The sequence below is a fragment of the Mastigoproctus giganteus genome, chromosome 7, assembly GCF_048544385.1.
Source record: "Mastigoproctus giganteus isolate SK-2022 chromosome 7, ASM4854438v1, whole genome shotgun sequence".
Lineage (NCBI taxonomy): Eukaryota > Metazoa > Arthropoda > Arachnida > Uropygi > Thelyphonidae > Mastigoproctus > Mastigoproctus giganteus.
In genome coordinates, this window is record NC_143581.1 from 57,651,802 (window position 1) to 57,668,639 (window position 16,838).

The following is a 16,838-nucleotide window of genomic DNA, read 5'->3' on the forward strand; positions in this document are numbered from 1 at the left end:
TAGTGAAGTGTTCATAGTGTGTCTCTGCCTTTACAGTGTTGTTTATTCAGTTGCTACACGTGCGTGCAGCTTTGTTTATGTGTATCAAGCATGCCTCCTGATTTTGTAATTGTGCTATATTCCCTAAAAATGAGTAAAATACTTAAAAGGTGTGAAAAAGAAGCATCCTGGTGAAGACATTGCAGATTCAGATAGAAAAAGGAAAGCAATATCGATAAACAGAGGCGGACTGGATCAAAAATTCTTACCCGGGAAAATTTGTAGCAGCTTCCTACTAGCGTTTATGGCCAAAATCACACCGGCCTCCGGCCCACCGGAGTTTCCCCGGTAAGGCTTATGGCCAGTCCGCCTCTGTCAATAGAGAAAATATATGAAATTGTGAAACGCTTTGAGCGAAAGGAAAGACCATGTGATATTGCATGTGCCACAGGCCTAAATGAGGCAACACAGAGAATTACAAAGAATGCAGAGAAAATAAAAAAAACTTTCATAGCAGGAACAACTCAAAGTGTAATTAAAATCCATTAGATTAAGACAGAAAGAATTGAAAGAGATGGAATGGCTGTCATCTGTTTGGATAGAAAATCAAACCATAAAAACAAGTTTGCTTACGATAGAAGCAAAAGCAGTAGTAAAATTTTATTATGTAATAGTCGTAATAAAATACTTACATATTTTATCACGATTATTTATTGTGTTTGGTAATGTTTTGGGTAGAAATGTGTGTTCGATCTTGGGTGGTCGGCACCTAACCCTATTTTTCCCATAGGGCCTGTTGTTTATATTGCACGAGGGTTTCTAGGAATACAACTATTGTGCTATACGAGGACTGACTGTATTTAGCATTGGCATTAGTAGAGGCATATGATGCAAGAAAGCAAGCTTATTCAGCATCAGCCAAAAATAAAAAAATAAAAAAAAACACACACCATCCCATTTCACCCCTCCGTTCGTTCAAAATACCTGTCCAGTTCAGCCTTAAATTTGTTTAGGCTATCAACTTCAACGACAAGTGATGGAAGTCGGTTCCACCAACCAACCACCCGCTGGCCAAAGGCAAATTTCCGCACATCTATCCGACATCCGTCCTTCCTCAATTTGAATTTATGCTCTCTGAGCTGATTATTCTGAGCAAGATGAAGAATCCCATTGGCATTGAGCATGCTCAAACCATTCAAAGCCTTATACACCTCTATCAGATCACCTCGCCGGTGCTAGTCTCCAGACTCTGTAATTTGCAAAACTTAAGCCTTTCTTCGTAAGAGCAACCCTTTATTCCATTCACTAATCTTGTTGCCCTTCTCTGTACCTGTTCCAGCAGCTCTACATCCTTCTTGAAATGAGGCCTCCAGACCTGTATACAGTACTCAAGATGTGGCCTAACCATTGCCTTATACAAGGGAATAATCACCTCCTTATCCCTGCTAGAAAAATTCCTGTATATCATTGACAAGACACCATGAGCTACTCTTGCAACTCGTCTGCACTGCTCAGAGAACTTCATATCTGCCTGCACAATTACCCCCAGGTCCTTTTCATTCTCCACCACTGTCAGTGTAGTACCACAGAGTTGATACGTTGCTCTGTGGTTACTGTTTCCCATATGTAGTACTTTACATTTGTCAATGTTAAACTTCATTTGCCACCTCTCAGCCCATCTGTTCAACCTTTCCAGATCCTGTTGCAGCAGCATAGCGTCAGTAGTGTCCTTAACAACCCTGCCAACCTTTGTATCATCTGCAAACTTGGACATTAAACTTGATATACCATCATCAATATCATTCATAAACACCGAAAACAACAACGGACCCAACACTGAACCCTCAGGAACTCCACTAATAACATTAGTCCACGTTGAGCAGTGTCCATTGATTACCACTCTCTGTCTTCTGCCACTCAACCATCCCCTTATCCATAGCAGCAATTTGCCTCCAATGCCATACTGCTCCAATTTGTGCAGCAGTCTTCCATGTGCAACAGTATCAAAAGCCTTTCTAAGATCCAAATATATAATGTCAAAGTTATTCCCTGCATCCAGTTCTTTTGTGACTACATCATAGTATCCAATCAAATTGGTCAGGCAAGACCTGCCCTTAACAAAACATGCTGCGTCTGAGCTATAACTGAATTCTTGTCTAGATGATCCTGCAGTGCTTGCCTCCATTAATTTACCTGGAACAGAAGTTAAACTAACAGGTCTATAATTACTTGTGTCAGCCTTTGATCCTCCTTTGTGAATTGGGGTTACATTTGCACATCTCCAGTCTATGGGTACCTCCCCTGATTCCAAAGAAGCTCTCATAATTATGGCTAGGGGTTTGCTTACTTCCTTTGCTGCCACCTTTAATATAACTGGATAGATCCCATCCACCCCAGGTGCCTTTTTTATGTTTATTCTCAACAATCGCTCCTCCACTTTCCTCTCAGTTATTACAAAATCATCTAGCTCACTGCCAATGTTTACTTTACCTACGTCATTCTCCTTCCTGAATAACTCCTCGTGCGTGAATGTAGATGCAAAATACTCGTTTAGATTGTTAGCCACCTGAGCAGGATCCTCAACTGTTGAACCATCAATATCCAGTGGACCAATCTGATTCATCCCCTTCCTTCTAGAGTTTACATAAGTAAAGAACTCTTTGCTGTTTTTCTTTGCATCCCTTGCCAAGGATTTCTCGTAATCTGCCTTCGCCTGCCTAACCTCCTTTGTAACTTGGTTGCATATCAACTTGTATCTATCATAGGCTTCTGTGTCATGTGTTAATTTGTATGTATCCCATGCATTTTTCTTCTCTGCCATATGCCTCATTAGTTCATCTGACATCCATTTTGGCCTAAACCTTGAACAATATTTCTTAGTTGGTATGTAAAACCTAGTAGCTTCCAAGATAAGTTCTTTGAATGCTTCCCATTTTGAATTTGCTGTTGGTAACATCATCAGTTGGTCCCACTGTATAGAATTTAAATACTGTCTCAGACCATCATAGTCTCCTTTACGAAAACAAAAACCCTTCCCTTTACCTCTGATGGTAGTTAACTCCTTGAGTAAATCCCACTTCAACACACTGTGATCACTGCCACCTAGTGGTTCATTTATCTGCAGATTCTTAATGCATGAAGAATCACTACTGATAATCAGATCAAGAGTATTGCTCCCTCTTGTTGCCGCACGAACATGCTGATGTAGAAAACAATCATCCAATAAATCCATAAAAGCCTTGCTAGTGTGTGAGTGACCAACCCACAAATTCCAGTCAATATCTGGGAAATTAAAATCCCCCATTATAAGACTCTCTGATTTACTGGCCCACTCTATTTCCCTGTACAATATCTTATTATACTCATCAGAGTCATTAGGCCTATAGCACACTCCTACTCTCAATTTTGATTTCCCTATGCTTATGTCACACCAAACTGACTCGACACTGCCCTGTCCATCAATGTCGACTGGCTTCACTTCCTTGGATTTTATGTGTTTCTTAACTAATAGCATAACCCCTCCTCCCCTCCTGTCTATCCTTTCTATACCCATTGTATTCCCCAAATTCCAGTTCCACATTCCTTATATCTGTGTGACACCACGTCTCTGATATCCCAACAATATCTGCCTTTGTAATTGTGCTATATTCCCTAAAACTGAGTAAAATACTTAAAAGGTGTGAAAAAGAAGCATCCTGGTGAAGACATTGCAGATTCAGATAGAAAAAGAAAAGCAATATTGATAAACAGAGGCGGACTGGGTCAAAAATTCTTACCTGGGAAAATTTGTAGCAGCTTCCTACTAGCGTTTATGGCCAAAATCACACCGGCCTCCAGCCCACCGGGGTTTCCCCGGTAAGGCTTATGGCCAGTCCGCCTCTGTCAATAGAGAAAATATATGAAATTGTGAAACGCTTTGAGCGAAAGGAAAGACCATGTGATATTGCATGTGCCACAGGCCTAAATGAGGCAACACCGAGAATTACAAAGAATGCAGAGAAAATAAAAACAACTTTCATAGCAGGAACAACTCAAAGTGTAATTAAAATCCATTAGATTAAGACACAAAGAATTGAAAGAGATGGAATGGCTGTCATCTGTTTGGATAGAAAATCAAACCATAAAAACAAGTTTGCTTACGATAGAAGCAAAAGCAGTAGTAAAATTTTATTATGTAATAGTCGTAATAAAATACTTACATATTTTATCACGATTATTTATTGTGTTTGGTAATGTTTTGGATAGAAATGTGTGTTCAATCTTGGGTGGTCGGCACCTAACCCTATTTTTCCCCATAGGGCCCGTTGTTTATATTGCACGATTTTGCACTGCACGAGGGTTTCTAGGAATACAACTATTGTGCTATACGAGGACTGACTGTATACATGCACTTGTCCTTACTCTTAGTTACCCTAACACAGCGCATGTATTTACTTATTCCATGATGACTCACAGCAATCCTTGAAATTCCCAGCAACTTACTCTCTAAGCTGCTGCTCATTACAATAGAAGCAGCGCAAGAATCACTTTCGCTTCTGCCTGCGGCTACCATTAATCTTTTAGTCAGTGAATTCCCCCCAAACTAGCAGTTTTCCAACCCACTTAACACTGCCTCGATAGCATTAGCAAATATTCTTACATCCCTTCTATATAAGTGTATCCCATCCGTGTAGAAGCAGTTTCTCCTGTTAGCAAGCACAGACCACGCTGAAAAAAAAAAAAAAAAAATTCTACCCCTTGAGCCTTGCACAATCTCTACAGGGCTGAATTGATTGACATGGCTCTAACATATACTCCCTCCTATCGTGTGTGGGCAGAATTACAGACACTTTCAAATTTAACCCTAACTCAACTTTTTTTCACCATTGACCTGTACTTGTTAAGTAAATCTGCAGATCTCTTACTCCTAAGGTAATTAGTGCCAACATGTATAACAATATCACCTTTTGTGCCCTTAAAAGATGAAATCTGCTCTACAACGTCAACAATTTTTGCCCCTGGCAGACATACTTTGTCCTGTTCCACCTATCGAGACTACACACGAAGGGACATAAATTCAAGTTGAGGAAGGATGGTTGCAGGATAAATGTGTGGAAGTTTGCTTCAGCACTGTGCACATGTTAACTAGTGCACACTTTGTGTGCACTGGTTAACATCCAATATAATCATATTGTAGCACATTATCATAAGATTATTAAGATTCAACGTAATCTCCCTTATTACTGATACAAAGTGTAGTTTAATTTTACAATTCCATTAACACTTTCTCCAGTTTTTTTTTTTCCACCCTTTGTTAGTTGTTGGCACATTGGCTTCTGTGGGGCCATAATGCACCTCCAAAGGTTTTTGCAGTACTCTGATCCAAGCCCTAGGCGGGATTCGAACCTGCGACCTTTGGGTTGCCAGGCAGGCACTTTACCCACCCTGCTCCAGTTGTTTCAGTTACAGCATTAATTGCATTTGTGATCCTGGCAAGATCATTTAAAGAGTGACATTCTGCAGGTGGCAAGGTACTGTATCTTGCTCAAATACCATACTGGTTTCAATTCTTAATTGTCTTTTTTTTTTTTTTTCAGGAATAAAAAAATTGCGCAGCACTGCAAGATAACTATAACCAATAACCACTCTTTCCCCCAAAGCATGAGACAGTGACTTTAGGGGAATCCCTTTCATGTTCCCAGACTTCTGGCAGTTTCTCTGCTTTTGGTTAATTAGCAAATAAGGTAATTAACCTTGCCACTATCATCACTAAACGTTAAATTGTCAAGATATAAGATGAAATTTTTTCAACTTTTTCATTAAACTAACAACATAAAGCTAACTACACATAGTAGTCCTCTTCCAGCAACATTTGATGCACTTAAATCTTGTTAAGTTGTTCATACAATTTCACTCTAAGAATTCTGTGCATTTTCTTTAGGAGCACTAAGTTTTAAAAATGCCCATCTTAGCTATTTTTATGGGCTCTGCTGAAAACTTCTCAAATGCCACAGTCTCCTCATTTAATCGAAACCTTCCAGTTGGTGGCTTATTAAAGGAAAGCAGCCTTTTTAAAAATTCTTTATCCAGTTTGAAATTGAATTTCTGTGCAGTGCAATGATTAAATTTCTGTGCTGTGCAATGGTTGCTGTGCATTAGAATGCTATAAGATTCAATATCAGCTCAGATTGGAATTCTCTAATAGAAATATTAGACTTTATAACAAATGCATTACAGAGATTGGTTCAAAGTGCAAAACCAACAAATGTGAGAAAACTACAATGAATCTTCACTTATTACTGCAGGAAATGAAAATAAAAACAAACTTTTAGAGATTTGTTTCTAGCATATCTCTGAGGATATAGGGAAAACTTTGTCACACAATATGACAATGTTCTTTTAACTTATACTTACAGAGGATCTCTGGTCAATGCCTTTGTTTTTCTTTGCCCAGTATTCCTTATATGCATCTGCAATTGAAAAATAAAATAAAAAACAAATAAACCATTTGATTTCTGTACAACTATATATAGAGAGAGAGAGAGATAATCTTTAATGCCCTTCACGGCCAAAAAGCCAGGGGTTTACATTTTTACAACCTCCCGCAACTTCCGGGAAAATAGAACAATTAATTTACAAAAACAGGTAATTTTACAAAAGAAAACATATTTTATACAAAGTAGAGAATTCCTTACGAGAGTTAGGTCTGATTGAGCTGACTTAACATCGAGATAAGAGCACCAGCTCAATCAGACAGGAACAGATGCAAGGTACACATGTCAATGCAGATTAGTCCTACTAGACATAATTTTTTTCCTGTAAGTCCGGTCAATAGCGAATTTGTTCAGGTCGGCGTCAAGTGCCTGGGTTTGCTTGAACATCTGCTGAGGGAGGAACCTGTCCGAGAGATGGAGTCGCGCTGAATGCGAGTAGAGCTCGGGATTGGCCCTAAGGGCAGCAGGGGGGATCCTCCAGCCACAGGTATCCCAGAATGAAGGTGTTGCGATTATGCCTGTTATCATCTTGACTGTTGCTAGGAGGCGTTGGTCTTCGACTAAGGTGGGAAGCCGTGGAATCCCGAGAGAGTTGGCAAGCTGCGTGGTGTGAATCAGAGCTGGAAGGTTGTGCTTCCTGTTGGCCCACTTTAGGAGCCAGAATTCTGTGGCAAAGAGTGGTTTCTTTATTGATGGTGCCGCTGACGCCCAAATTTCAGCAGCATAGAGTAAAGGTGGAAAGATGATTGCTCATATGTACCTCACGGTTGTCTTTTTATCTCTGATATGAAGGAGATGCTGTTTTGCTATCCACCGGAGTCTTGAAGCACGTGTGAGGAGCATGTCTATGTGGGCGTTGAATCGAAGTTTGGAGTCGAATACAACGCCCAGATCACGATGGCTGGATGCAATTGGGATGAGAGTGTTGCCGACCGAAGGCTGGAGAGAAGAAGGAGTTTGCTTCAATGAATACACCATGAATTCGGACTTAGCAGGATTGATCTTGAGCCCGAACTGGCAGAGGTAAGATGTGACTGCAGTGAGAGTGTTGTTAATTTCGGTTTTTACCAGATCAAGGTCTTGACCAGGGATGATGGGAGTCAGTATCTTGATATCATCTGCATAGCTCAGTAGACATCGAGAATGTGCAACCAGTGGGAAGATAATAGATGAGAACAGAAGGCCGGAAAGGACCCCTCCTTGTGGGACTCCTGCGGTGACGGATCTAGTAAGGGTGCGATCTCCTGTATGAAGCTTTATAACTCTGTTTTTCAGAAGAGAGGAGAGAAAGCATAATATGTTCCCTGTGATCTGGAAGTGGCATTTCAGGAGAGTGAGTAGTTGGTTTACTTGGACGGCATCAAATGCAGCCTCAATGTCTAAGTAAGTCACAGCTAGTTCGTGCCTTTTCTCGAATGCTGACAAGATAGTATTCGTTGTGGCTAGCAGATTTGTGATCGTTGATCTGTTTGGAAGGGAGTAGTGAATTTGGGCTGGATTACTGGGCATGATCTGCTTGGTGAGGATCGGGAGTAAGGTCTTCTCCAGGAGCTTCAGCAGGCTGGAGGAGTTGGAGATGGGTCGGAAATGTTTAGGTTTCGATGGCGACTGAACTTTGGCTAAAGGTTTGATAAGATAGTTTTCCCATTGCTGTGGGAAAATCTAGTTCAAGAGTAACTGGTTGAAGATAATTAAAAGTGGCTGAATAATGTACGGACTTAGGCATTTCAGCATGAATTGGGGAACTCCATCATCACCAGCGGTTGACGAGGCAGGTAGAGAATTGATGGCGACGATCAGCTGTTGTTTTGTGATCTGAATGGTGCTCAACACTTCTTGCTGGGTGGGCTCTGTTAGTAGAGCCAGATCTGAGTTTGGCATAGGATTACGATTAAATCTTGTGACGAAATCGAGCCACAATTCAGGATCAAATTGCAGAGGAAAATGAAGGTTCACTTTCTTGTATGGAATTTTTCCTTTAGCCAGATCTCGGTTAACGTATAATTTGATTGCCTCAGATTTCATGCGATTAAATTGAGCCCGTGCCCTAGAATAAACGATGCGATCATTGACATTTTGCGACTGTTTCCATGTGCGATGGAGCTGTTGCTTCAGCTGGAAACTCATTTTGAGTTCTGAATTCCACCAAAGTCTTGTATATGGACTGATTGTGATTTTTTTAGAGGCGGCATATTTGGCAACCGTGTTGATCCAGTTTGTGAGAATGTTCACAGCTATTTCTGGGTCACAAGTCTCTAAGGCCACCCAGGGAATGAGAGAGGCGGCTCTGATGCACTTATCTACGTCAAGTAAGTTGGGGCTAGTGATGTCAACCTTTTTTGTTGTCCTTCTGGTTTCTAATTTGGGGGCTGGCAGATATGCAGTCACATGTATTGGGACATGATCAGAGTCGAATGACGTTTCTGCAATGTAATCAAGGGTGCAAGGGATAGAGGCTAGAACTAGATCTAAGAGGTTATTCCCCCTGGTTGGAGCTTCATTAATAAGTTGTAGATCAGCACATCTCAAGTGTGCCAGAAGATACTTTTTCATATTAGATAGCTGAGGAGGTAGATTGAAATCACCACAAACTACGTGAGAAGCTGTGGGATGCAGCTGATTGATTATCCAGTTGGAAACTTCAAGGATGATTTGCGGGGAAGGCGTTGGAGGTATGTACACCACACAGAGGTCAAACGTCACGAAGTTGTATCTTAACGTAACGAGGATTGCTTCATAGTTAGGGGAGTTACTGGATTTATTATCCAACAGCTTGAAAGTGGTATGAATATATGAATGAAAGCGGCTTGAATATATGAGCCACAAAAAAAAAAAAAACACTTTCTCATGAATTTGGCATTAGTTATTGAAACACACAAAAAAGCAGCAACAGTTTTTATGCCATCAAACAGGAGGGGGATTATCCATGCTCTAATTTCATCAGGTCTAGCCCCCTCTAACAAATTTACATAAAACTTTATCTTGACAAGCATAAGTGCCAATTTGTTTCACTAGCCAATCACTGTCTCACTGAAAACCAATTTTCTGACACCAAAATATGATATAATATTTAGAATGCTCACCTTTTCAACAACCACATGTGAAAATAATTGCGTGAAATAAAATTAATGGAGAACTTGAGGTTTTTTTAAGCATATTCGCTTATGTCTTCACTATGTCCATCTGAATATTAGAACTCTATTCCAAGTGGATCAACAATTTATCATATACAGTAAACCCTCGGTAATCCATTTACAGTTAATCCAGATCAAAATATGAAAATTTCTGTTCACAGTTAAGCACTTTGAAAGACACATGGGATTTAGGAAGGCAGATGAGTAACTCTCTCTCTGTGCGCACAACATACATTACATTGTCTTGGGTGTTGTTCAGTATCTTTGTTGACTCTGAGTTGGACGGATGTTATTGCTTATATCACTTAATTTGCATACTTCTTTATACTTATATATGTACATAAGTTAACATATTATGGGTTCTAAAGAATTCAATTTGTGATAGAGTAACTTGAAAATACCCCGAAGTGATAGAGCAACTTGAAAATGATGTTCTTGGAAAAAAATAATTGCTGAAGAATTTGGTATTGGCCCACAGGCTGTGTCAGATATTAAAAAACAAAAAGAATTTATAAAGACATTTCTTTTAAAATTCTATGTGGGGAGTGATAAAAGCAATGTTTCAAATAGACAGACATTAAAAAACCCAAAAGAAGGTTGCTGGAAGAAGCTGTATTTAAGTAGTATTCACAGCAACTATCAAGTGGCATTGGTATGCAACACCAGCGCCACCTGATAAATGTATAAAAAGGCAAAAGACAATACATTTATCCATCTATCGATATATAAATAAATGTATTGTCTTATTATAGTTTTAAATAAAGGCTCTACGTGGATATTTTCTTTATTTATTTTCATCCGAACTACCATATCATTAAATGTTCCATTTATTTGTATTCTAAGTTTTTTTTATCTTCAAGGGCTATATTTTGCTTCACTAATCCAGATTATTGCTTAATCTAGATGACCTCTCCTCCCAATTACTCCAGATTAGCAAGGGTTTACTGTATTTAAGAGAGGTGGTCATAATCCTGTAATGAGAGGTGGTCATAATCCTGTATAAGACATATCCTGTATAAAGAGAGGTGGTCATAATCCTGTATAAGACAATCGTAAAACTACACGGAAAACTGTTCAAGTATGGAAACCTCACCTAAAAAAAAAGACACTGCGCTTCTTCAAAGGGGATCCAAAAGGCAGACAATACACCTAGTGAGATCAGCAAAATGAATGACTTCAAATAAGTGCACTACAGAGACTGGAAATTAAGCACTTTAGAGGAGGTTCGATTCAGGTGTTTAAGGGTCTGAGAAGTGAAAGTAAAAGTTCCAGAACTTGTGGACATAAATTCAAATCACAGGGGAAAGAGATTTTGGTGTATTCCAGGAAGTTTTTAGCCAGTGAATTATTAATTACTGGAATAAGTTACTTCCAAGGGCTGTTGAGGCAGACAGCTTGAAAAATTCCAAGGTCAGCTGGAGACAAATACATATTTGAGAAGGGAATCAAACAGGAATTTATTTTATTTTATTATTTACCTATTACTATTTTTAAATAATTATTTTTACTTTTTATTTTTTACTGCCAGTGCAGAAAGCCTAGGGAGGGCTTCCTTGCATCATATGGAATGATCACAAGACTGCCATGCTGTGGAAATCAGTGTTAGCATATGTGCAGAAAATGTAGCCTTAATGGTTCAAATGTAATCAATCTTACTTACAATTTATTCTAGGTAAATGATGCAAGAAAGAAAGCTTATACAACATCAGCCAAAAAAGAAATAAATGCTTCCCAGATTACCTCTCCATCTCTCTAAATAATTTGTCTAGTTCTTCCTTGAAATTATTCATGCTACCCACTTCCACAACAAAAGATAGAAGTTTGTTACAACCAACTAGCAAAAAAAAAAGCAAATTTCCACATATCAACCTTGCAACCATCCATCTTCAATTTAAATTTATGCTACTTAATGTGTGTTGCCTCAGCAAGAGAAAGATTCTATCAGTATTGAGCTTACTCGACCTACTCTATTTATTGATGTGTCTTAAACACATCAATCAGGACTCCAGATGCTGTTATTTGCAGAACCATTCTTGCTAAGAGCACCCTTTTGTTCTTCTCACTAAGTTCCTTTCCCTTCTCTATATACATTCCAACAGATCCACATCCTTCCTAAAATGAGGCTTCCAGATCTGTATATGGTACTTACTGAAGATGTGGCTTAACCATTGTCATAAGCAACAAGATAAAAAACTACTTGGGCCTGTTGGCAAAATTACTGTATATCACTGGCAAAACCGCATAAGTTGTCATGAGAGCTTGTCGGCACTGCTCAGAGGACTTCATATCTCACATAATAATTAACCACAGTTCTTTTTCATTCTTCACTACAAACTAGTGTGGTAACCACACAGTTTATAGTTATTCTGGATTACTGTTTCTAACCACCCTGCCTATTTTTGTATCAACTACATGCTTATCCATCAAGATTGACAGTGATATACCTTCAATGTTTATCAATGAATATTTGAAATTTCATTATTTAAAAATACATTTCATTATTTTACTGGAACAGTAGTAGTAGTAGTGGCATCTGATGCAAGAAAGCAAGTGTATGAGCTTATGCAGCATCAGCCAAAAAAAAAAAAAAAAAAATACACCATTCCCTCCAAATGCCTGTCCTGTTCCTCAAATTTATTTAACCTATCAACTTCCACAACGACAGATGGAAGTTTGTTCCAACAATTAAGCACCCGCTGGCTAAAGGCAAATTTCCGCACATCTATTCTACATCTGTCTTTTCTTAATTTGAATTTATGCCCCCTTAGGTTCGTAATCTGAACAAGTGGAAGGATCCCATCAGAATTCAGCGTGCTCAACCCATTCAAGGCCTTATACACCTCAATCAGATCAACATGCAGGTGCCTAGTCTCCAGCCACTGCAATTTGCAGAACTTAAGCCTCTCTTGGTAAGAGGATCCCTTCATTCCCCACACCAATCTTGTTGCCCTTCTCTGTACACGCTCAAGCAAATCTACATCCTTCCTAAAATGAGGCCTCCAGACCTGTACGCAGTACTCAAGGAGTGGCCTGACCATTGCCTTATACAGACGGACAATCACCTCCTTTTCCCTGCTAGCAAAATTCCTATATATCATTGACAAAACCCCATGACCTGCCCTGGCAGCCTGTCTGCATTGCTCAGAAAACTTCATATCTGACTGCACAATTACCCCCAGGTCTTTCATTTTCTATCACCTTAAGTGTAGTACCACACAGTTGGTAGGTTCTCTGGGGTTACTTCTACCCATATGCAGTACTTTGCATTTGTCAAGGTTAAACATCAGTTGCCACTTCTTAGCTCATCTGCCCAAATTATCTAGATCCTGTTGCAGTAGCACACTGCCATTACTGTCATTAACAACCCTGCCAACCTTTGTACCATCTGCAAACTTCAACACTAAGCCTGATATACCTTCATCAATATCACTGATAAATACAGTAAACCCCCGCTATTCGCAGGGATTACGTTCCTGAGAAATGCCGAGAATACCGAAAACGTGAATACTGAGTTATGGCTCCCATAGTAATCAAGGGGTTCTGTTCCAAAGTATAAAATATATAAGAAAAACTAGTCTAAAATTGTCTATGTATGTATTATATGTACCTTCATAATATGACTATGTACATAGACAGTACATAGTGAAATGCAAGCATATGGCATCGAAATGAAAATAAGAAACAATTTAATATTAAATGTATTATTTATTAGAAATTTCAAACAAATCTTTCAAACCAGCACCTTTGCTAGCTAAAAAACTTATCCTGCCAGTGTTATCACCAGTTTCGCTAAAGTGTTGATAAAGGAGTTTCGCCTTTTCACGAATGATGAGTGAACTTAACGGAATTTTATTTTGAGTTCGGTCTTCTATCCACAGATTTAAAGCTTTTTCCATTTTTTTCTAATTTAACAACACGAGTTACAGAGCAAATTTTTGAAGCAATTTGCGCATTTTCACGGACACTACGGCAGATTTTTTCTTCCAATTTCTTTGATTGATCGTACCATTGACTCATTGATTTTATAATGTTTTGCCACTGAGGAGACACTTTCACCATTAGAAATTTTGTCTAATAACTCAATTTTATTCGCTAATGTCATCACCTTCTTTGATATTTTCACATTTCTCTTGTTATTCGTAGCCATATTTTTGTACGTGTTAGAAAGAACTTGTCCACAATAGTCACTTTCTTCCGTTAACACACTGGAAAAAGTCTGTTTTACACTGCAAAACAGTAGATTTATCACTTTTGTAAGCATATCAATTTATAAATTTATTCAATTTAAAAGTATATAAATTAAAAGCAAATGACGAAACCTTCCATGACAAGTGCATAACACATACTAAACAAGGATTAGCGAGAAACATCCATGCTCGCGATTTTGTCCCCCCCCACCCACTGAGCGCTGTTTTGACCAGGAAAGATAATTTTAGCCATGCCCATGTTTTTTTATGGCGGAAAATGTTCACGGTGCTTTAAAATTCACATTTCTTTAGGTTTCATTTTATATTAAATCAGTGACTGCAAATACGTGAAACTGCGAATACAGATACCGCAATTAACGGGGGTTTACTGTATACAAAACAACAGAGGACCCAACACTGAACCCTGTGGGACTCCACTAATAACATTAGTCCATGAAGAGCAGCACCCATTAATTACCACCCTCTGTCTTCTCCCACTCAACCATCCTTTTATCCATTGTAGCAACTTACCCTTAATACCATTCTGCTCCAATTTGTACAATAGTCTTCCATGCGCAACAGTGTCAAAAGCTTTCCTGAAATCCAAATATATGATATCAAAATTATTTTTTGCATCCAGTTCCTTTGCAACCACATCATAATATCCTATCAAATTTGTCAGACAAGACTTTCCCTTAACAAACCCATGCTGTGTCTGAATTATTGCTACAGTCTCATCTAGATGATCCTGCAATGCATCTTTAACCAGTGACTCCATTACTTTACCCAGAACAGAAGTTAAACTAACTGGTCTGTTATTACTCTTGTCACCTTCGATCCCCCTTTGTGAATTGGGGATACATTTGCACATCTCCAGTCCGTGGGGACTTCCCCTGAGTCCAAGGATGCTCTCATAATTTTGGCTAAGAGTTTGCTTAGTTGCTTTGCCGCCTCCTTTTATATAACTGAATAGATCTCATCCACCCCAGGTGCCTTTCTTATGTTTAACTTCAACAATTTCTCCTCTACTTTGCACAAAATCATTAAGCTCCCTGCTACAATTTGATAACCTTCTGCCATTTTCAAACCTTAATAACTCCTCATGTGTGAATGTAGATGCAAAATACTCATTCAGTTTGTTTGCTATCTGAGCAGGATCATCAACAGTCAAACCATCGATATCAAGTGGACCAATCAGATTCATCCCCTTCCTTTTAGAGTTTATATAAGTAAAGAAATCCTTGCTGTTTTTCTTAGCATCTTTTGCCAAAGATTTCTCATAATCTGCCTTCGCCTGCCTAACCTCCTTTGTGACCTGATTACAGACTAGTTTATATCTGCCATAGGCTTCTGAGTCACTTGATAATTTATATGCATTAGTTCATTTGATAACCATTTAGACCTAAACCTTGAACAATATTTCTTAATAGGTATGAAACTTTTAGTAGCATCCACGATTAATTCCTTGAATGCTTCCCACTTAGAATTTACTGTTGGTAACATCGTCAGTTGATCCCACTATACAGAATTTAAAAACTGTCTGAGACCACTGTACTCACCTTTACGGAAGCAAAAACTCTTTCCTTTACCCCTGATGGCAATTATATCTTTAAGTAAATCCCACATCAGTACACTGTGATCACTGCCACCTAGTGGTTCCTTTATCATAGGTCTATAATTACTCACTTCACCTTTAATCCCTCCTTTATGAATTGCTGTTACAAATTCACATCTCCAATCTATAGAGATCTTCCATGAATCCAAGCATGTCTTATAATTGTGGCTAAGGGTTTGATTACTTCCTCTGCTGCCTCCCTTAACATAATTGGAGAGATGCCATCCACCACAGGTGTAATTTCTATGTTTAGCTACAATAATTTCTCTTCCACTTTCCTCTCAGTTATCACAAATTCATTTAGTTCCCTGTTAGAACTTTATACACCTCTGGCATCATCATCTCCAAAAAATTCCTGATCTGAATGTAGATGCAAGTTATGTATTCATTTTTTCAGCAAACTGAACTGTATCATCAACAGAAACCACTGATATTTAGCAAACCAACACTATTCCTCCCCTTCCTTCTAATATTTACATGTCTCTGTTGCTTAACTTTGCATTCGTTGCCAGAGACTACTTGCAGTCTGTTTTAGCTTACCTAACTTCCTTTGTGACTTCAGCGCAACCTAGTTTCTATCTACTGTAGGTTTATATATCACCTGATAATTTATGTGCATCCATGCATTTTTCTTCTCTGTCACAAGTCTAATCAGTTCATCTGACATCCATTTAGGTCTAAGCCATAAACAGTATCTCTTATTAGTATATAAAAAACCTAATAACTTCTATGATTACTTTCCTGAATGCTTCCCATTCAGAATTTGCTTTGGGCAGGATCAGCTGATCCCACTGCATATAATTTAAAAAATCTGAGAGTGTCATGGTAACCTTTACGAATCAAAAGCCCTCCCCTTTACTCTTAAAAGTGGTTATATCTTTAAATAAATCCCACCCCATCAATACAAAGTGATCTCTGCTATCTAGCATGTCATTTAACTTCAGATTCTTGTGCACAGTCTCTCCAGGGTCAAATTGATTGGCAAAGCTCTCATCGAGTAGTCCCTCCTATAGTATCTGGGCAGAACTGCAGATGCTTTTTGTTGTTATGGGGGTTTGATGGCGCATAAGCTACTTTGGCTATAATGTGCCTATTCATTTATTATGTAAAGAAATGGGAAAGTTTCATAAATTGAGAATTGATTAAAAAGTCCAATTTACTTTAAGAAGTTGATAAATTTGGAAATATCTGCATTGTCTCCAATGAGATTCTCTAAAATTATTGGTTTACCAAGATTAATCAGTGATAGCAGGGTTTAAGTTCTGTCTTGTTTATAGTAAGGGCAGTCAATGAGAATGTTTAATACTCAGATTTATATTACAAAGTGGACACTATGGCGTAAATGAAGGTGGATCAGATAGGTATGACCTATTCCTGACATTGAAAGGACTTCTTCTCGTCTTGATGTGTAGACACTGGAGCGCCAAATTTTCAGATCATGTTTAAATTG

General features: G+C 38.7%; 1 protein-coding gene across 1 annotated transcript in view; it reads right to left on the reverse strand.

Annotated features, from left to right (window-relative positions):
• RecQ4 (RecQ4 helicase) overlaps positions 1–16,838 on the reverse strand; it is a 398,588-nt gene that overhangs the window by 334,676 nt on the left and 47,074 nt on the right. The window contains exon 3 of the mRNA XM_090378321.1: positions 6,373–6,428. Within this exon, the coding sequence (XP_090234447.1) occupies positions 6,373–6,428 (56 nt within the window). The remainder of the gene's footprint in view (positions 1–6,372; positions 6,429–16,838) is intronic.